Below are 22,164 nucleotides of genomic sequence, written 5' to 3' on the forward strand. Positions count from 1 at the left end.
AATTTAATCTATTGTAGTTTGACCTCAAACTTTTAATGGTGTTTCTTCATATGTTCACATTTTAAACCTAATTCATATTTTTCCTTAATTACAAATTACAATGCCGTTTATATTGTTAAACACCTTAAATATTTTCAAAAATTCATATGATATATTTTTTCCTTATTCTCAAATATCCTTTCGATCATTTCCTCTAAATATATGAACAGAATTAAATTGACAAGGGTTTGAAAATTGAGATCTTGAGTTTGAAGGTATATAAGTCGTGACTTGCCAATTGTCTATAATCAAAGGGAATTTAAGGAAATGATATTCAATGTTTACTCTAGGTTCTCATTAACTTTGTTATGTTGATGATATTCAAGCCTCGTATTTAGATTGGGGCCAAAAATTAACCCTCTTTAAAGTTCACATATTCAAAAAACTGAACATAGAATACTTATGACAGTATTGAACACATAATTAAAGGATACAACTGCAGTGGAGTGGTATAAGTGACAGTAGAAAATTTGATTAATAAGAGGATATCAATCTAGGATTTTCTTGAATCAAATTAGTTGAGATTTTATAATAAACATGTGTTACCATACCCGCGAGAGATATTAGGGAATCGCTGTTCATATTTTGTTTTAAGAAATCCAATGTCTAGTTAATTGATTTTGCTTTGCTATATTTTATTATTTTGTAACGGTAATTTGATTCAGATTGGCATACAGCCCAATCATATGCCCCATAATCTAGAAGTACGAGTTGCAACATCCAACATCCAAACGTGTGCAATTCAACTCTGGCCACAGAAATATGTATTCCAGTATCCATAAAGTGGACAAATTAACACTTCTTTTACCTTAAGAATGGGGCAGTTGGTCGTTTCCTTCACAAGTGTCCTTTATCTGATGCAGTTTAATTACATAGTAAGGTCTGATTCTCGTCTTTGTGACCGGTAATAGTAAAAAGAAAAGAACATTTTCCACAGCAATTAGCTTTGAACAAAAATCTCCTGGTTGGCTAGCATCACATAAATTGCCCTTGACTCTTTGTAGGCTTGGCCTTATCCACATGCTTAACAAGGTGGTAAATAATATAAATAAATAATTGGATTGACATTTCGCCAATACTCACCATGAACGAATAATTTTTATTATTTATTGCCATTAAGAATCATAGTATACAAACAGAATAGTCAAGAAAAATATAGTTGTAACAAGCACTTTCTGCAATTTGGATGGAGGGCTCCCACTGCCATTTAGTGTTGCAGAGTGAATAGAATTGTTATCATCAGGAGTTGTTGAGACATTAACAGTTGAGGAGCCTGGAAAGATTCATGACAAAATAATCTAAGTTAATCTCAATGCATTTAGTACCAAATATAACCATTGCCAATATCAAGCAATAGCGACTTTTGGAATCAAGTGTGTGTAGTATTTAGATAAAACCATGAAAGAATTAGTGTCAATCGAAAAATTAGGTCCAACAATATGCAAAGATCTAATCACTGTGCACAAGGTCAAACGAAGCACTAAATTGTAAATTTCAAACATCTAATAACCCAGTCAGCCGCTCCTCTTTCACCAACTGAAGGAAAAGAATTTTCCTTTATCTAAAATTATTTCAGATCGATTTGTCATCAAGACTTAACTCTTTTCATTTGCACTAGAAATAAAATTAATTGTGGCAAACAGATACTGATGTTAACTAAAGAAACTAGAATAAACTTAATCTTAAATCAGATTTCATGGTAGGAACTTACAGTCATAGTTGGTCCACCCTATCCGCTGGTTTTCCAGATCATATACAAAAATCTTGTCTTTAAGAACAAGATCTGCAAGGTAAAGTGGAAAACATAAGCAATAGCATCAAAGATTTCAGATGAAATAAGATGCATTTATTACAATCCAATGACTATTTAAGGAAAGAAATGACAATTCAAAACACAGAATGATCTGCCCACAAAGTATCAATGGAATAGGTTATACAAATCTACACATGTATCAATTGATAGTCTACCATAATTCCTTTATGCAGCCTTATAGTGATATGCAGAGCATCCAACAAAGGGAACAGCAAATCTATCTGATGGCAATCAAAAATGGATCTTAAGTTCACTCATATGCTTTCAATCCGTAGGCATCCATCATTACCAGCAGTTGAAGTTCAGAAATATCAAATGTAAATTGTAAGATCTGAAATTCTCTCTTTAAATTTATATTTGTAATCTATCATCTCCTGGATCTTCCTTCGTTTTTGATACATTCCAGTTCTCCCCTCAACAATGCTGAGAGCATAAAACACACTGGAATCCAAACTACGGCCGGCTTCCTCCCAATGCCTACTTTCAGCAGCATCAAATCAGTGGGTAGGTTGTTTGCTGACTTCTCAATGAGCTTGCCATGGTCCTAGTTGAGTGCACTATCACCCAGTAGATTGGTAATGGCCATCTTGAGTTGTGGCATGGCTTGCAGAAGGTCAGATATATGGGTACAGTGTCATGCAACATTTCTCATGATAGCCTTCTTGAACTCCAACCACAGTTGAGTATTGGCAGCATTGCTTGATGCTCCTCTCCTCTGCTATCGCATGTTCAACATCAGCCTTCACTTCCCTAAGTCCTTCCTTCTCCGTATGAGGGTCCGGAAATTCTGCCTTCCTGGTTTGAAGTCTAGTGATTGCCAGCACCTTCCTCCTCTAGGGCTTTCACGTCCATATTTACTCCCTTTTGCTTTGGGGAGTCAAGGTACTCGTGTCTCCCCAGACCACACCACTTGCACAGAAAACTCCCATTGTTCTGCTTGCTGTGACAATCCCATGCAAAGTGACCCAACTCATCACATTGTTGGCATTGTATAAAAGGACATCCTCTTCAGTCTTACTGTATTTGATTTTGTCGTTGATTTTGATAACCACCTGGTGATCCATTTTGTTGTTTGGATGTAGGCTCTCCTTATGTGAAGAGTACTTGTGTACTTCTAGTTTCAAATTATAAGGACACTCCTTTATTGAATGACTCACAACCTGGCAAATCTCACAGAAGAACATTTTAAGAAAATTACCTTTTATATGCCCTTCAATGTTGCACCTGGTACACCATAGTTCATTACTTTTTTTACTGGTTCCTTTCTTGGACTTCAGTTCTTTCATCGTTCTCATCAGGTCTTGCTATAGGATTTCACTACTCTCGGTGCTATCGTCATCATATGTCTTCCTCTTCCCTAGGAAGGATGTGTATTGTTTTCACTCTTTATGTTCATCAGCCAATTGTAGGCATTAAAGTACGAGGGTGGAGGCACCACTTCCACCTTCTTGTGCAAGGAGGGAATCAACCCCTCAATGAACCACCTCTTCTTCAACCCATTCCTTGAGCCTACAATTGTAAGCTCGTACACTCTCGCTTTTCCCTTGTTTGGTATTATAAATTTCATCAACAATCTCATTGTCGTCCCGTAGCAATTTAAACTCATGCTCAAGTGCCCTCTTGAGTGCATCCCAAGAAGCTATGGATGAAGCATCTAGTTTAATGAGTCAAGCAATGGTTGTACCTCGTAGTGTTATTGGAAACACTCTCAACCAATAGTCATTGTCATCCTGGCCATTTGCGCTACCCAAACAGTCTCACATGTCTTCTAGTGCTTCGTAGGGTCTTCCGACCTATTCCCCGTGAACTTGGGCAATTTCTGCCAATCCACATTTGGACTTGTCAGAGGAGTCACCATCTTTCTAGCCTGCTTGCCCCCTTGTGCATCAGATCTGGATGGATTATGTCGATGGCCATGTTTCAATGCTTTCCCTGCACTCTCAGCCACACGTGTTCTCTACATGTTCACCTCCAATGTCCCCAACACCTCGGGTACCTCCAAACCTTGGCTCATACTTGTACTCCCTCATCTAAAGGCCTTCAATTCAAATCCTCTAGTGATGGGTTCTCCTAAGATGCATAGGTTCTCAATGCCCTGCAATATGTCTATCAATTAAAGATTTACTATGTACTCGTATGTCAGCATTTGTACAGACAAACTATCTTGCTTCATAGACAAGGTATGTTTCACCAACCATTTTTGTAACTTTCTTCTTCATTTTGCAATCTGAAGATCGCCTAATTACTTGGTATTCACCACCTTGTAGCCTCTTCTCGCCTTTATTGGGATCCAAGGGTATGATTTCACAACGCTGACCTGGTTTTTTGTAAGGCAACATTGCCAAATATTTGCTACTAAGCCTAGTACATTAAATACTTGAATTTATGATACAGATGGCAATGCATACTGGATATAGGAGTAAAATATATCTTTATTCACTCATGAATTCATTATAGAGAAGAAGACAAGAGATGGTGAGCCAAGAATTACAACTTACCCGATAATACCATACCCCCTTCCTTGGCAGTAGACAACATATTTAAAGGACCTTACAATTGCCAAGGAACTCAGTTGTCAACCAACTACCACAACTCCCTGACAATGATAATAAACATAATACAAACAATTAATACATTCATGGATAAGCAATATTATCAAACATAACAATAGGCATTTTATGCCGACTAAAAGGCACAATTTTGACTATTCAACGGAAGGGGGCATTACAATATCACCAGCTATTTACAAATTAGGATGGATGAATATACTCCACATTGTCAAAGGATTTGTTCCATTTGTTCACACATGAGACGAAAAGGAGCAACTTACTTCCAGGCAATTCATATACTATGTAGTCCAAGGGTAGAATCACTCCTTGTATAGAGACAAAGGTGTTCTCTAATACCTTTCTTACAGTATCCTGATCAAAGATGTATGGTTTTCCTTATTTAAGAAGTAATTACTTAAATAGAGACAAAGGTGTTCTCTAATACCTGTCTTACAGTGTCCCGATCAAAGATGTATGGTTTTCTTTCTTTAAGAAGTAATTAATTTAAAGTTTAGAGCCCCTAAAGCTACCCAATTGATTGTCTCCTCATTTTTCCCCCTTCCTTTCTATTACCACCCTAGTTGCATCACCCCATTAAAAAAAAAAATGAGGATTGCATATCTAATATTCAAATGTAAAATGGTAGGTGCTTTCTAATGTATACAATGTGCAAAATTATATATCCACCCTATAATTAGGAACATAGCAAGTCCCAATATGTGAGTGATTGAATGTAAGAAAAGTTTGTATTAGAAAGAGGCATCACTACTCTGTCTTGGATTATATTAAACATTTATTTTACTACAATAGTATCAGACGACTATCAGCTACAAGATTGTACTTCCAACTATGCAAAACTACACACAAAGTTGAGAACATGGTTCTCTTAAGCATAAGATAGAGTTAAGGACACAGTTCTCTTAAGCATTAGCCCTCAAATTGAAAACACAATTTTCTTCCTCATTGACCCTGATGTTTGAGACACAATTGCAATAAAGCATTACTCGGGGAGTTGAAAATGCAAGTCATTTGAGTATTTTACACGAAGTTCAAAATAGATGTTTAAAGAATTTACTTGTTTTCTTTTTACAATCTTCAATTAAATTAGAAGCTTTGTTAGACCTCACCATGCTCCAAGCCTCCATTGTACCATAAATTTTCTATGTTACTAGGTTCGCACCCTAAGCCCTCGAACCAAGTTTGGGTGTGAACCTGGTACAGAATTGTGCTGAGTGCACACAGGGTGCACGCCTATGATTGTGGTTGCGGTCGAGTTGCACACCTATGAACCCAAGTGCACCCACATTCCTAGGCATGCACCCAAAACGAACCCAAGCATATCCACTGAGTACCCGAGTGAACCCAACGAGTACCCAAGCAAACCAATGAGAACCCATCACCCAGAGTTCAAAAAGTGGGCCTAGACTTGAATAAATAAATTCCTTTTTAATTATATTGTAATGTCCCCATTTTTCGCAAGTCCATGCAATTGATGGAGTTAGCTCATCATAGCGACCCTCATGAGCTGACAGGGTAATTTGGGGTCCCAATTGTGGACTTACTATTTTTAGTAAGTCTATTTTTGGCAATGCAATGGGTGGCTTTGGCATTTGGTCGTCACCTACAATGGATGAGGCTAATAATTGCATGAGCTCTTATTTATTTATTAATTATTATATAATAACATTTATGTTATTATAATAATGACATTAAGAGATATTTCTAAAAGAGTGTGATAGAAAGTTTCAAGATTAGAGTTCTTTTGGGAAACTTCCACAATTTCTGAAGTGGAGTTCTTTAGGAAACTTTGGCCAACAAGGGATTATCAATAGGTCATTTCATTGGAAAAGAGACGCTTGGATAATTTTTTAGCTTTTGTTGCCTTTGTGGCTTTTTCCGACGTTTGATACTTCGTGGCCCTTGCTGAAGTATAAGGGTTGAGTCTGAGATTCTAAGAAGTTCTTGGCAATTGTGTTGAAGTAAACAATTGGCCAACATCTCCTACTATATTTGCTTTGGCTAAGGTGAATAATTTGGATTATTTTATTGAAAACTATTGTGCATCTAGCAGAGGGTTTTGAAAAGTTCTGAGGATTTTGAAATTGTATTTTGCAAATTATGCTGAGGTATATAATTTGCAATATCTCCTACTATGAATTTCATGTGTCTTAAAGAATTGGTTTGAAACTTTTGGTTGCATTGTGAAGGAGAATTGAGGAGACTGATTTACATTGTTGTGACTACAAATCGGTTTCATAATTGCCTTGGGAATATTCCGCTTTGCTTCTACAGGCAACATTGGATGATTGAATTGCATTTGCCAAACACTACTGGGCTGGTGAACATATCCTTGATACCTGTGTTTATTATTTCTGCAATTTGTAGGACCATTGTTGACTGCAATTAGCTTGGGACTTAGCCGCACACCATCCTTGCACCTCCTTTTCACCTCCTAAGCTCCTGATTTGATCATTGGTATGCAAAATTCTTTATATGCTTGGTCACGTCAGGGTTTGAACAATCATATTGCAGACCAGTACTATTTTCATATCAGCTGGGCGGCCATTTTGAATTGGAGAAAGCTGCTGATTATCTCACATTTGCGACCCAAAGGTTTCGAAGTCCTATGCTTTCATAATGATCACATCAAAGGCATCCAAATTACAATCAGGTTCCTCATTATTATGTTTGTATTTGTATCCAATTGCTATAGCAATCAGATTTGAATTCAATAAAGGTGGATGTTAGTTAATGAAAGTTAAAGTTCAGCATTGAAGTTTTCCATAATTGGTTGCAATACGAGTTATGATTTTTGTGTTCAAACTATTTTAGAGTTTCATATATGTGTGTTCTGAATGCAACTACAAGAGATTTCTCACAATTTTGAAGCATTCCCCTAGATATAACCATTTAACCCAATGCCCCGCTACATAGTTCTGAAGATAACCCTCCACCCATTTGTTTACTTTCTCAATCTGCCTGTCCGTTTGTGGGTGGTAACTCATGCTAGGTGTCAATTCCGTACCTACAAATTTGACTAATTCCAGCCAAAATGTGTTGAGAAATTTGCTACCTCTGTCGCTCACAATGGTCTGAGGGAGACCATGTAGACGAAAAACCTCTCTAAAAAATAACTCGGCTACCCAAGAGGTCAACCAATCTGCCGCGATAGCATAAAAGTGAGCAAACTTAGTCAATCTGTCCACAACCACGAACATGATCTCTACCCTGCACTGTCGGCAATCCTGTAATGGAGTCCATGGAGATACTCTCCCATATCTATGATGGAATAGGGAGAGGCCGTAATAATCTAACCGGAAACTCGTGCTTCGACTTGTTCTGCTAACAAGCTCGGCATTCTCTACCATGCTAAAGGACATCGTTCTAAAGGCCCTTCCATCAAAACCTCTCCCTAACCTACCTATAGGTTTTGAAGAAACCTGGGTGTCCAGCTGATGGTGCATCATGAAGAGTCTCCATAATTTTTTCCTTGAGCTTAAACTCTGGCACGAAATAGATCCTATCCTTATAAAAAATCACATCATCGATTACCTTGTACCTATTGTCATGGAGCTCATGATCTGACAAGCTTGAGTGCTCAACCAGTAACTGGGACTTCCAATCAATTAATATCTCTGAAATGGCACATCACTCTACTACTGAAGGTCTCCTGGAAAGCACATCAGCAACTATATTGGTCTTTCCCTTGACATACTCAAGTCAAAATTATAGGCCTGAATCTTGCTGACCCACTTTTGTTGTCTTTCATTGAGATCCTTTTGTTCTAAGAAATATCGTAAGTTGTTCTGGTATGTCTTATCCCTGAACTTGCCACCCACCAAAAACTATCTATGTTGGAAGATTGGTGAAATTGTTAGAAGATTGGTTGCAAGCATAAATGATGATGATATTCCTATGGGAGAGTATTGTAGATATGTTACATTCATGACTGAATTTGTCATTGATGTCAACATAGCAATTTTTTGTAGTATTTGACAGAAGAGCAACGGAAAGATGGAGCTTACAGAGGCATGTTCTGGTAAACTTGTTATATCTCTTAGCAGAGTTGTTATTCTGAGAATCGAGGTTGAGGACATGAAGAAGACATGTTGGTGATGACGTGGCTAAGCTCACTCGTCATAATATTGCGTGTACGGAAAGTTATTCAAGTTACAAGGCGAAAGATTAATGTTATCACTGAGTGTAACGTGTTCTTAATGTGGTCCTATATTAATTAATTGATAAGGACTAACAACTAACTCAAGGAATTGTTTTAATGATTTGGTATAAAGGAAGGACATTTTCCTTTATCATGAGAAGTGCGAATGTATGGGATGATATGTTTTATGATTGGTGATAAGCAATAGAAAGTGTGGAATGTGAAGTTGAGCAAAGTAATGCCGAAGTGAAGGAAGCTTCATTGTTGAGGTTTTGCTGAGTGATCCGACGTTTGATATTTGGATCCGAGGTTCGTGACCTGGTCTACAAGGTCTGACAGTGATTGGTCTGGTTGACAGCACAGAGGAAAGAGGACGATAACAGTAAATTACTTGTTTGAGCAGTGAGCTCTTCTTATACTTGAAATTGCATGTTTGGGCAGTGGGCTCTTCTTGCATACATTGTACTACAACTCCTAACAAAGTTGGCACAACTCTTCACAAGGTTGGAATCTCCTGACAAGGATTAAAAGTCTCCTAACAAGGACTCATTGTACTAAATGTTGTAATAGACTCCTAATAGGGTTCATCCTCTAACAAGGAATATTTATATTAGTACATCATCTTGTGAGCATCATTCCCACCGAGGTTTTCCCTCTAATCAAGGTTTTCCCTAATCAACATATCTAGTGTAATTGTCTATGTGCATTTTATTATGGTTGTTATTTACTTTGGTTGAATGGTTAAGTTTGGTTAAAGAACATAAATATTATAATTCTTGGATAACTGATTCACCCCCCACCCCCCTCAGTTATCTTGGTGCACTATTGTTTCTAACAATTGATATCAAAGCATCCGGTCCTTGAAGGAAAATTTTAACAACTTTGGGAGATCCATGGCGAATATGTTCAGAGAAGATAGTCCTACATCTGACAGAAGAAATTTTGACACCCGAGTAATGGAAATTCTTGATGAATTATTAGATTTGTGTAAAGAGCGAAGTATTGAGTTTACAGATCCAGAACCCTTCTATTGCATACAACGGAACAGTAGCACAAGCGAAGATAAATCCAGAGCAGAAGAAGACATAAAGATAAAGGAAGGTATTGATCTACTTACAAAGAGAGAACTTGAAGGTATGAAAAAATGTTGGACATGTAAAGAGTTTGGTCATTTTTCAAGTAAATGTCCTAAGAGGTTAAGGAAAACTAGAAATAGTTTACTTTTTGATCAAGTTGAAGAATTTAGATCAAGTATGGAAAGATCCTTGAAAGACTGTGATAATGAGTCTAGATTGATTAAAGAAAAGGAAGTAATAGAAGAGACGGCTTTGGTGACTATTTTGGAAAGTGCAAATGTGAGAATTAATGAAAAATTCATAATACAAAAAAGAATAGTTGATTACAATTCAGATGATGATGTTGTTACTAAGCCAAGGAATGATGAAGTATTTCTTGAGACTAACAATGATTTGCAGAATGAAGGAGAGCCAAGGCAGGAACAAAGCTCAAAACCTTTAGTAGAGCCAAGAGTTGAGATAGCAACTCCTACTTCTAGGAAAGAATATGATAAGGAATCACCCATCCGAATAGATCATCAGAAGCAAAGACAAAGGTGTGATGACAGGAAGCGGAGTAAATGAAGAACTATGCTTGATACCTCAAGTTGAGCCTAAGAATGCAGATGAAGCATGTAAAGATGATTACTGGAAACAAGCTATGAAAGAGGAATAGGATCAAATAGTAAAGAATGAGACATGGGAATTGGGAATTGGTCCCCACACCAGCAGACAAGAATGTGATAGGAACTAAATGGGTATTTTGGAACAAGATGAATGAGCAAGGAGAAGTTGTAAGAAACAAAGCAAGATTGGTGTGTAAAGGTTACTCACAACAAGAAGGAATAGATTATGAGGAGACTTATGCTCCAATGGCTAGAATAAAAGCAGTAAGATTATCCTTAACCTATGCAACACAGAAGAAATTAAAAGTATATCAAATGGATGTCAAGTCAGCATTTCTGAATGGAGAACTTGAAGAAGAGGTATAAATTGAACAACCTGAAGGATGTCCTTTGACAGATGACAAGGACATAGCATGCAGACTAAGAAAAGCATTATCTGGATTGAAGCAAGTACCAAGAACCTGGTATACAAGATTAGACAAATATTTGACAAAACTTGGATATAGCAAAGGTATGGCAGATAGTAATCTGTATTGGAAAAAATTGATGATGGTTTAATGATTCTGGTAATATTTGTTGATGATATCATATTTGGAGGAAATAATGAAGAAAGTAAAAAGTTTGCTGAATAGATGAAAAGAAAATTTGAGATGATTATGATAGGAGAGATGAAATATTTCTTTGAATTGCGGATTGTACAGAATAAAGAAGGAATCTTTATTTCTTAGACTAAGTACTTGAAGGATTTACTGAAAAGGTTTGGTTTGGAAGCATGTAAACCCGTTGGAACACCTATGGTAACTAGACACAAGTTATCTACAAAAGATGAGACACCTACTATTGAGCAAAGACAATACAGATCTATGATCGAAGGTTTGCAATATCTGACTCACAAGGCCGGATATAGCAAACGCAGTTGGAAATGTTGCAAGATTCTAGGTTGATCCCAGAGAAGCACATTATGCAGCAGTAAAAAGGATATTTAGATATCCAAGTTTGGATTATGGTATGACAGATCTAACGATTTCACTCTAAGTGCTTATACTGATGCAAATTGGACAGGCAATATGGATGACAAAAAGAGCACCAGTAATGGAGCTTTCTTTCTTGGAGGAAGATTGGTTTCTTGGTTAAGCAAGAAGCAGGATTGTACATCTCAAAATATAGCAGAAGCAGAGTATGTTGCAGCAGCAAATAATTGTAATCAAGTCATTTGGATGAAGCAGATGTTGAAGGATATAAGGATAGAAATCAGTGAACCTGTTGTCATACATTGTGACAACACAAACACGGTAAATATGTCTAAGAATCCAGTGTTGCATTCGAAGACTAAGCACATTTCTATTAAGTATCACATGTTGAGAGAGAAAGTTGCAAATAAGCAAATCGGATTGGAGTATGTGAGCATTAAAGAGCAGATTGCAAATATATTCATTAAGCCTCTTCCGAAAGAGACTTTTTGAGTATTTGCGAGGTATGCTTGGGGTTATGCCCCTTCCTACATCAGAGTATAAAATGCAGGAGTGCATCAGTCTAGGGTAACAAAGCACCATTGTTTATCTGGACTGAATGTTGATGCTTCCTGTATGGGGGAGTATCTATGATGGACAAATCATCTAGGACTCTTGTTGGATATTGTTGTGAGCAATGTCTTTTGGCACTCGAGCTAGTGAGAATCAGTTGTTGCAAAATTTGATGCAGAGATATTGATTGCTGAAACCTTTGACATTAATATCAATGGGGGAGAATATTGCATGAAAAACTTTATGTTGAGAGAGAAGTATTGCATGAGAAATAGCATGGAATAACAATTTGACAGAAAGCACATTGAGATATATCAATGTGGGAGAATGATTGATGAAGAGGATTTCAAAATATGTTTACCAATCTTTTGTTGGTATTCTTGGAACTAGATGTTTTTTCATCTATGTTGCCATCAATGCCAAAGGGGGAGATTGTTGGAAAATTGGAGAGAGTTAGAAGATTGGTTGCAAGCATGAATGATGATGATATTCCTATGGGGGAGTATTGTAGATATGTTACTATGATGATATGTTACATTCATGACTGAGTTTGTCATTGATGTCAACATAGTAGTTTTTTGTGGTATCTGATAGAAGAACAAAGGAAAGATCAAGTTGGTACGAACAGCTAGTTGAGTATTATAACTATCTGAGGTTATGGGAGATACTTCTGAGTATCTAGTATATGCAGTTAACATCAGAAGAAGAAAGGATAAGTCTAGAAGAAGTTATGTAAGTTTTGGTGATGTCTGTTCTGAGATAGAGTTTACAAAGGCATGTTCTGGTAAACTTGTTATATCTCTAAGCAGAGTTGTAATTCTGAGAATCGAGGTTAAGGATATGAAGAAGACATGTTGGTGATCACGTGGCTAAGCTCGCTCGGCATAATATTGCGTCTATGGAAAGTTATTCAAGTTACAAGGCAGAATATTAATGTTATCGCCAAGTGTAACATGTTCTTAATGTGGTCCTATAATAATTAATTGAGAAGGACTAATAGCCGACTTAGAGAATTGTTTTGAGGACTCGGTATAAAGGAAGGACATTTTCCTTTATCATGAGGAGTGCAAATGTATGGGATGCTATGTTTTATGATTGATAAGCAACAGAAAGTGTGGAATGCAAAGTTGAGCAAAGCAGTGCAAAAGTGAAGGAAACTTCATTGTCAAGGTTTTGGTTAGTGATCCGAGGTTTGATATTTGGCTTTGAGGTTTGTGACCTAGTCTACAAGGTCTGACAGTGATTGGTCCGGTTGACAAGATAGAGGAAAGAGGAAGACAACAATAAATTACTTGTTTCAGCAGTGAGCTCTTCTTGTAGTTGAAATTGCATGTTTGGGCAGTGGGCTCTTCTTGCATACATTGTTATACAACTCCTCACAGGGTTGGAATCTCCTAACAGGGATTCAAAGTCTCCTAATAGGGACACATTGTACTAAATGTTGTAATAAACTTCTAACAAGGTCCATCCTCTAACAAGGAATATTTATATTAGTACATCATCTTGTGGGCATCATTCCTACTGAGGTTTTCCCTCTGATCAAGAGTTTCCCTAGTCAACAAATCTGGTGCAATTGTCTATGTGCATTTTATTATGGTTGTTGTTTACTTTGATTGAATGGTTAAGTTTCGTTAAAAAAGATAAATGTTATAGTTATTGGATAACTAATTCACCCTCTCCCCCCCCCCCCCCCCCCCCAGTTATCTTGGTGGAATATTGTTTCTAATAGTCTAAACTTGGCTAAAGCGTGCATAATGGCTAGAATTTCCTTGTCATACGTGAAGTACAATCTCTCACTGTCCTTGAGCTTCTGACTCTCATAAGTTATCGGATGCCTATCTTGCAGTAGAATTGCGCCGATTCCGCTCCTTAAAGCGTCACACTCTAAGGCAAAAGAGTGAGAGAACTCAGGAAGTGCCAAAACCAAGCATGTGCTCATCACCCTCTTAAGCTTATCAAAAGTCACCTCTACATCATCTGTCCACCTGAATGCCCCTTTCTATGTGAGATCGGTGAAGGTGGCTGATGTCTGAGAGAAGCCTTTAGCGAACCTTTTGTAATAAGAGCAAAGATCGAGGAAGCCCCTCAAATCTGATACATTCCTCAGAGGTAGCCAACCTAGGATTGCTTGTATCTTTTCCTGGTGTACCTTCACCCCATCTATATCAATAACATGTCCAAGGTAAAGAATCCTAGTCAAGCCAAACTCACACTTTGATTCCTTCGCAAACAATGAATGCTCCTCCATAATGCTAAGTACCTCATCTAGGTGCTACAAATGCTCCTCCCAAGTTCTGCTAAAAACCAAGATATCATCAAAGAATACCAACACGCTCTTGCACAACTGTTTTTTAAAAATATGGTTCATACATGATTGAAATGTAGTCGGCGCATTAGTGGAGCCCAAATGGCATAACCAAGAACTCATAGTGTCCATAGTGGCATTGGAAAGTTGTCTTATGCACATCCTCCTCATGAACCTGTATCTGATGGTTTCCAGAGCTAAGATCTATCTTCAAGAAATAGACTGCCCCATGTAATTCATCTAGTAACTCATCAATGCTAGGAATAGGGTTCCTTAATCATCTAAGAGTTTCTTAATCGTCCTTTCTATTTCCTCTTTATAGTGCCTAGGGTGACAATAAGGAGTGGTAATGATGGGTTTGGCGCCCTCCTCTAACTCAATGATATGGTCAAACCCTCTATTTGGGAAAATACCCGAGGGTATGTCTTCGAAAACCCTCTTGTGCTTATCAAGCATCAATTGAATGTCACAGTGAAACTACTGTCCAGAACCTAACGTAGCCTTAGAGGAAATGAAACAGTGTGCTACCCACTCAATGTCATCATACCTCACAATAGCCTCCATCCTGTGAGCTGAAATCACTCTAGGTTCACCCTTTGGCATGGCCTTGAGAATCACCTGTTGGCCATCCTGTAAGAATTCTAGCTTCATCTTATTATGATCAACTGTACCTGCCAATAGTCTACAACCACTATCTTCCCAACATGGCGTCTAATCCATCCAAATTAACAACATAAAAATCTACCTCTAGAAAAAAGTTATCAAAGTGAATCGAAAGCCCTAGCACTTTCCTTATGCACCTCAATCTATCACCTCCTGCTACTCTAACTTCGATCTCAGGTATGTCATCAACCTATAACTTTCTCTTTGAAACCTAGCGTGTACTGATTAAGTTATGTGATGTACCTGTATCTAAAAGACACACAATACGCTGCCCTCTAACTACACCCTTCAAGTGAAAGGGGTGACCCGTGGGATTGCTAGAAAGGAATGCAAGCTATGATAAGGAACTGTACTGAAGTGGATTCCTTCTTTCTCTCTTTAGGAGGTTGCTCCTCACTTTTTTCCTCATCGCTGTCATCAACATCGCTACCACCCTGTTGCTCATCCTCCTCTTCCGAAAGAACCTCGACATAATGTATTTTACCTTTGCCAAGGCATTTGTGATCCAGTGTCCATGGCTCCTTACAAGCAAAGCATAGCTTTTTCCTCCTAAGTTCATTCTGTGTCTTAAAGTCCAATCTGGGAGGGGAAGTCTTATGCTGACTCTTGTTCTTCTGGAACGAAGTAGACCCCTTATAAGGTTTCTTAGGAGGCCGTAGTATCAAAGAAGGTCAATCTAGATCATGTGCGATCTTGATAGCATCATCCAATGTGTTTGGTTTAAGGACCTTGACCAAACCTCTAAATTTGTCTTGTAAGCCCTCAGTGAACTGCATTACCTTACGTTGTTCTGTCATATCCGAAACCATAACCAAGATCCGTTGAAACTCATCAATGAAGTCATCTAGAGATCCACCCTGTCGCAACAGCGCCAAATCCCTATAGTATACCTCAATGTCCTTCCTGTCAAAAAGGGTGATTAGCTTAGAGTTGAAAGTCTCGTAAGATATAACGAGACCATGATCCTTGGTGACCAACCCATGATGCCACCAATCATATGTTGCTCCCTCTAAATGAATTGTGGCGAATCTAAAGGCGTCTGCCTCCGACATGGGCTTAAGTGTCGTCTCCCTTTTTTAATTCATGTATTGAACAAAGGTCAAATTATGTTTAATATGATTAGAGAACAGATCCCATTCATCGTACATAGCCATAACATTATCCGGAAGTAAGCCTTGTGCCACGGGTTGTGCTTCCTCTTCCTCGGCATTATTCTCAGCAAAAATGGGCATCAATGATCTGTCAATGTTTTGTGTGGGGGCCCTAGCAGCCCAGGGTGATCCTACCACACTACCACCTCCATTGTGATGACTCAATGCTCTCCTGTGAGTTGGAGCTAGCTGTTGCATAGCATCTATAAGCTGCTGTAGCGATATTATTCTCTCCATCTCTAATAGGCCACAAAGTTTCCCTCACTTCTCGTTCCTGTTCATTCGCATCGTGTACCTGTGCAACCTGTTCACCCTGTATGCTTGTCTCAAAGGTTAGCTCCTCACCAACTGAGTAACTGTCCTCAATATCAATCTGATCTGAAGATCTTGCTTGTTCAAGTCGGATGTGACTGAAATTGTATGGTTTCCTATTCATGCCTATCTAACATTTTTCCTGTTTAAAACAAACTTGCAATTCAATAACTTACCCACAAGTCAACAGGTCTTGTGGCTCTGATACCACTGTAAAAATCTGAACTCAGCAAAAAAAAAAGTAGGGATTGGTCAACTCAGAACACGTGATAAGAGGTGATGCTAACTCCAATCAACAAGGTAATACTTTGCAATGTAGCAGTAACACAATGTAATAATGACAGCATTCAAGAATAAAGTTTTGAGTTTACATTATACTTCAAAGAAAACAAACATCCAGCCAAATATCTAAATTCTTCTCATAATGCTTATTTCATAAAGGATTTGCGATAAGGAACAAATCACGTCTCAGACCCCAAGTTGAAAGACAATACATGTTGCTCACATACAATAATTTAACACAAATGCAAGTAAAGTAGATGTTGAAACCTGATATTTTCGCCGACGAGAATGCTAGTCATGTATCCACTGTATAATGTCGATTTGTATTCTCTCGAACCTTAGAGTTGTTGTGGAGGATGACCGCCTAAGCCCCTACAACTAGCATACTCCTCATGCTACAGGGAATGAAGAGACGTCTTGCTGATGACAATAATCTACCTACTACTGCCACAGTCAACCCACACACCTGCAACACTATATCCCTCCCAAACAACGTGCAAACATATACTTACTACAGGTTTGGCATTCCCTTTTTGCTGATATCCTATGACCTTGGTAATACATATCTTAGGAGACCTGTTCTACCGCAATGATATATGCTTCCCCTTCCGCAGACTAATCCCGCCAACTCTGGCTATTACTATGGGCTCTTACCTCGATACATATGACTATTAAGTCGGATTCTCAACAGAGCCAATGAGAGTAGGATATTACTTCTCCTAGATCACGTCAAACTAAATGTATTCCCAAGAGTAGTTGGGGCTACATCCAACTCCTCTACTGCCTTAAGGAGTTTAGTCCCTAGGCAACCAGTCACATCCAAGCAACTGATTTCATAAACATATGTTGATATATTTCATGGTACCAATCCCAATGAAGCTTTGTGCTTTTATAACCTCGATATGAGGGGAAATACAAACTAGGCAATGTGGGATAAAAGCCATTTTCGTCTTTTAGTCACTTAACTTTTGTTATAAAATGACTTTAAGTTATAAAGTAACTTTATAAATCAAATTTATAAAATAAAGTCACTTAACTATAGAAAGCTCCACGACTTAAATATCTCTCTAATGAAACCAAATAGAATCTTGTGACTCGCTGGCATCCTCAAGAATAATGCCATATCCAGATGGAAAGATAGACCAACAAGGCGCCAAAAGGCCTAGCACAGAGAAGGGGACAGTACATTATCCCCCATTGCACTCATATTCTATCATATATATACTGGAGAAACGCTACAGACCACTAAAGGTACCCATGTGGTTTCCAAATAGCCTTTTGTTAGCATTCTAATTTGTCCTTTTTGGAACTATATCAAACCTTTACAATACACACACACATGAGAAAATTTTACTTTTATGACTTAGAAAAGAAACTAATCTAACCTAATACGAACAGGAAATTTCTAGCTAGATTCGCAGAAACTAAAACTACAAGAAAACAAAAACTGGATTGAAGATTTATACCACACAGAAGAGAAGATTCCACAAAACAAACACCCAAACAATGATATGCCAAGATATCAATACTTGAATGCATAATAATCACAAGACAAAGTTTGTTATCACTATCAATCTGTACTCAGTGAGCACGACCATTCACATTAGATGATATAACATGCATATATGAAAAAAGAAAGCGATAAGATATAAGAGGTGTGTGAAGGGAGGTGGAAAGTAATGTTCAAGTGTCTCCAAGTGTTTATTTGATTTCTACAGATATGATTCATGGACCTTCTATCTTGGGGAAAATAACCTTTCTTATGTGGATGGTATACTTGTAATGCCTCTTAAAGGCCTTAAATTCCTTAAATTTGTCCTGTTCACTGTGGCTTTTCAAGTCTACTTAGTTGATTTTATTGTAGATATGGTTGGATTTCTTACGGTCGACATGGATAACATAAATGTCCTGATAATATAATTATTGTATTAACAATAGTTATATTATATATGTTACATGAAATTGAAAATATAATAATTATATTATATGATAATTTAAGTATATTATAATATTTAATTATGCAATGTCCCCTGTTAGGTTTGGACAAGAACATTACAGAATTGAGTCATTTAATGTTATAGGCTTCTCAAAAATCTATGTTTATGAATTATCCTTCCAGCATACCCAATATTATCCTTATTCGATTTATGGCTTGAAGTGTATCGATGTTATCCAAGTTGCCTAGATACCAGCTAAGGACTCTCAAAGTTTACAGGTCCAAGTTTCACAAAGATTTAAGGATCGCTAACCCCTACCCTCTGTGGTTTCTCAAGTATTAACTAAGCTTGGCCAAATGGTAATCCCAATCTCATTTCTAATTCCTGTCATTTCTCAGAATTTAACAACAAAAAGCACAGGTGATGCCTAGTTGATTCTGTGGGTGGTCTATTTGCTAAGGTTTGATGCATATATTGACACGAGTAACTGAGTTTAAATTTTTAGAAAGCATGCCATTATAGCCCATTTTTTCAGCAATAACAACTCAAATACAACTTCACTAAATCAGTTTTTTGAAGTCGAGTATTTGAGTTCATAATCAATATTTATGAGGAAAAGAAGACCTGAATCATCTGAGGAAAGAGAGGAATAGGGCTGAACAATAATAGGTCAAGGAAGTTAAAAAAGAGATTTATAAGAAAGCAATTTACAAAGATTCATGCATTTATAAGTAGGTTATCCCAAAGCCAACAGAAGTGAAAGGTTTTTCCAGTCACACCAGATCTGTGAGGCCCCCACAGCTGATTCACTCAGCAGCGACCCTCCATCTCCAGCAGTACTCAGAGATGGTCCGCAATTCTTGGTTGCCCCGGACCGTACCCCTCAATGTTGGACTTCTTCCTGCTGAGGAAGGGCCACTAGTCTTTCCTTGGCGATTCTTTGGCTTTCTTGCTTGCTCTTTCCCGGACACCATTTGGTGTTCCTGTTGTGGGTTGTTTCCTTGTTTGTACACTTTCAGTCCCTTAGAACCTTTAGATGGTCTCTTATTGGGCATTTATAAATTTATATTATCTCCTTCCTCCAAAAGCCAAGGCACAAAGGAGTCTCAAGGGTCATTGAGAAAAGCACAAGTACCCTTAACATGAGGCTTATTTTCCGAGAAGCTGATGAGAACATGTTGTGTTCGTCTGTATTCTACTATCTAGTAATGGTAGGCTAAAATTAAAGAGAATTGAACATATGGGACTTACAAGCTGAACGAATTGAGTTTTTACATACCAGAGCTGCAGATGGTTCTGATGGCACAGGCTGATAGAAAAAAGCAATATTATTGCAGCAGATTGCTAATATAGCTATTTCTGGAACTGATGATACACAGTTTACTTATTTCTCACTACAGATAAGTGCTATCATGGTGACCCACAAAGCAATCTGCTGTGACCAGTCAAAACATAGGCTGAAATCTATGATAAATTCTTGTAGTCCTCTCTATGAGAGTAACTTCTGGTCTTCTTATCTACTCATCTAGGTACATAGAAATTCAATTAACAAAGAGTAAATCTGCATTTATGACTGTTAATAGTTCTGATTCATCTCCATTTTCCTTTCAAGGTTAATTAATGTTGATTAATTATCTCTGAAAACCTGAGTGCACATGGAAAAGACAGTTTAATTATATTTAGCTGACCCTAAGCTAACATAAACCTAAGAAACGGACCCAGGGAATGATAAAATGTATCAAGTTACAAGAGGGTGCCACCTGCGCTAGACACACAAGGAAGTCACTTTATACCCTGGTTAAAATTAGGCCCGTCAAAAAAACTGATCGCACATTAGTATTATTTCTTAACACTCTTATCATGCATAGAGTTAAATACTGGTGTCACAATCAGGTTTACCCCACATTTACTGATCTTGAGCCAAATTGGGTATTCCTGTCACATAGTCGAACGGCTGGAAGCAACTAAAGATATCCGCGATGCTCACAAGGTTATGGCATAGGAAGCAATCCATAATACTAATAGACAAGAGGTGACAGAACTGGACCATTGCAATCCACTCCCATGGCTGGGTTCACTGCCTAGAGACCTTTTTCTAATGGCATCAATTAGGCTCCCATAGTTGTCTCAATTTATATAGCTCCAGATGAAGTATAACAAACAAGTTCTCAGATGATCATTTAATAAACAGAATCGAGGATGTAGCATCTCACTATACTAGGGAGGCATCTGACCTTATAGCAACCCTTAATGACAAATAGGTGGTGCATTAACACAAAAAAGTGCTGGCCAATTTGCTCAATTAAAAAACTCAGACTTACCATTAGAAATGGACATTACTCTTACACGCCTAGGAAATTGCTGACTGTTATTCAAATCATTGACAATGGGGAAAACATTGAATATTGCGAAAAAAAGATGAAAAAATGGAGTTTTTTGTTAACCAAGAAGAGTTTTTAGAGAGTAATCCAAAAACTTAGCAAGTACTCACAATTAACTCGGTGGCAATTTAGTTGCTGGTTTTAATCTGCAAGTACTTACAAGTCAGCAAGTCACCCATGGGTTTCTGAAGGTGACTTCTGAATCTTCTCGGATACAATGTGCTAGGGAGGGATCCTGGAAAACCCAAGTTACATTGCCATAAAACTCCATCAGTTTCTGACTTATAATAACTGCTTCTCAAATCAGTGGAATCGTCTGTTTGAGTTCACAATGCCTTTGCTAACCTCCAAATCCATCTTGAAATCCAGAATAATGATAAATCAATGAGGGCTTCCTTCAACATTGAGAAATATGCCTGTTATACCTGCAATATGATACTGCTTTCAACAAGGATAGCAAGAGGCTGACATCACGAAAGGCCACATAGCGTATAGATTTGTTCGGAAGCTGTGATTTGTCAAGAAAAGCTCATTCTGTGTAACCATTAAGTTTCTGACAATATTTTTACACCTTGCAGAAGGATGAAGAAAATACAGACAGTAACACATTGAAAGTCACATTATATAAGATGGCTTAGATGCAGAGATCAAAGCAAGAAAGAAATTTCACTTAAGAATTTCGTATTTACAATAAAGAATAAGGTCACTCTAAAACTAGAAGGTCAAAGTCCAGAGCCATCTAGACACAGAGAAGGTGACTCTAGAACTATTTTTTTCCACAAAACAGCGCAGTTTCATTGCTCCAATTTGAATACAATAGATGAAACCATGTTTTTTTCCTTGTGACTGTAAATACACCTATCAACAAAAACAAATAAAAACTGGAAAGGAAATAGTCAGATAAAAATTACCTCCCAATATTGTCATTTTCTTATCATTCGTATGAGCTCCACTCTTCAGCCAGCCCATACACCATATGGGAGTATTGTCCTGCCACAGTAAATTCCACAAGTATCAATTATTTGCCACTCAGAGAGACACTGTTTCGAAGGTATCTTCACAATCAGCAAACAATGGCAAATGCCACCATATATTTGCTTAGCTTCAAAAATGATTTATTGGCTTCTACCAAATGAGCTTCAAATTTAGACAAAACAAAAACAGAATGTTGAAGATAATATGTAAGGATTCAATTCTTACAGATGTTGTTTGTTGAACAAGATAATCTTGAGGCTTCAATTCCATAGCTGCACCCTCAAAGTACAGTGTAACAGGGGGGAAAATATCATCAATGCTGATGAAATGGGATGCTTGAATAAGTTAGAATGGGAATTTAAAACGAGATATGCAACCATCAGAACCATAAGTC

The 22,164-nt window shown here is 37.7% G+C and overlaps 1 protein-coding gene across 3 annotated transcripts in view; it reads right to left on the minus strand.

Annotated features, from left to right (window-relative positions):
• Positions 1–775: 775 nt before the first annotated feature.
• LOC149573086 (Eukaryotic aspartyl protease family protein) overlaps positions 776–22,164 on the minus strand; it is a 49,687-nt gene continuing 28,298 nt past the window's right edge. For all 3 annotated transcript variants that reach the window (XM_089814261.1, XM_089814260.1, XM_089814259.1), the window contains 4 exons: positions 21,996–22,089; positions 21,707–21,785; positions 1,751–1,822; positions 776–1,312 (listed from right to left, as the gene is read on the minus strand). In XM_089814261.1, the coding sequence (XP_089670387.1) occupies positions 1,155–1,312; positions 1,751–1,822; positions 21,707–21,785; positions 21,996–22,089 (403 nt within the window). In that variant the 3' untranslated portion in view covers positions 776–1,154. The remainder of the gene's footprint in view (positions 1,313–1,750; positions 1,823–21,706; positions 21,786–21,995; positions 22,090–22,164) is intronic.

This window comes from Cupressus sempervirens, chromosome 2, assembly GCF_028749045.1.
Source record: "Cupressus sempervirens isolate cs-2001-9-10 chromosome 2, ASM2874904v1, whole genome shotgun sequence".
Lineage (NCBI taxonomy): Eukaryota > Viridiplantae > Streptophyta > Pinopsida > Cupressales > Cupressaceae > Cupressus > Cupressus sempervirens.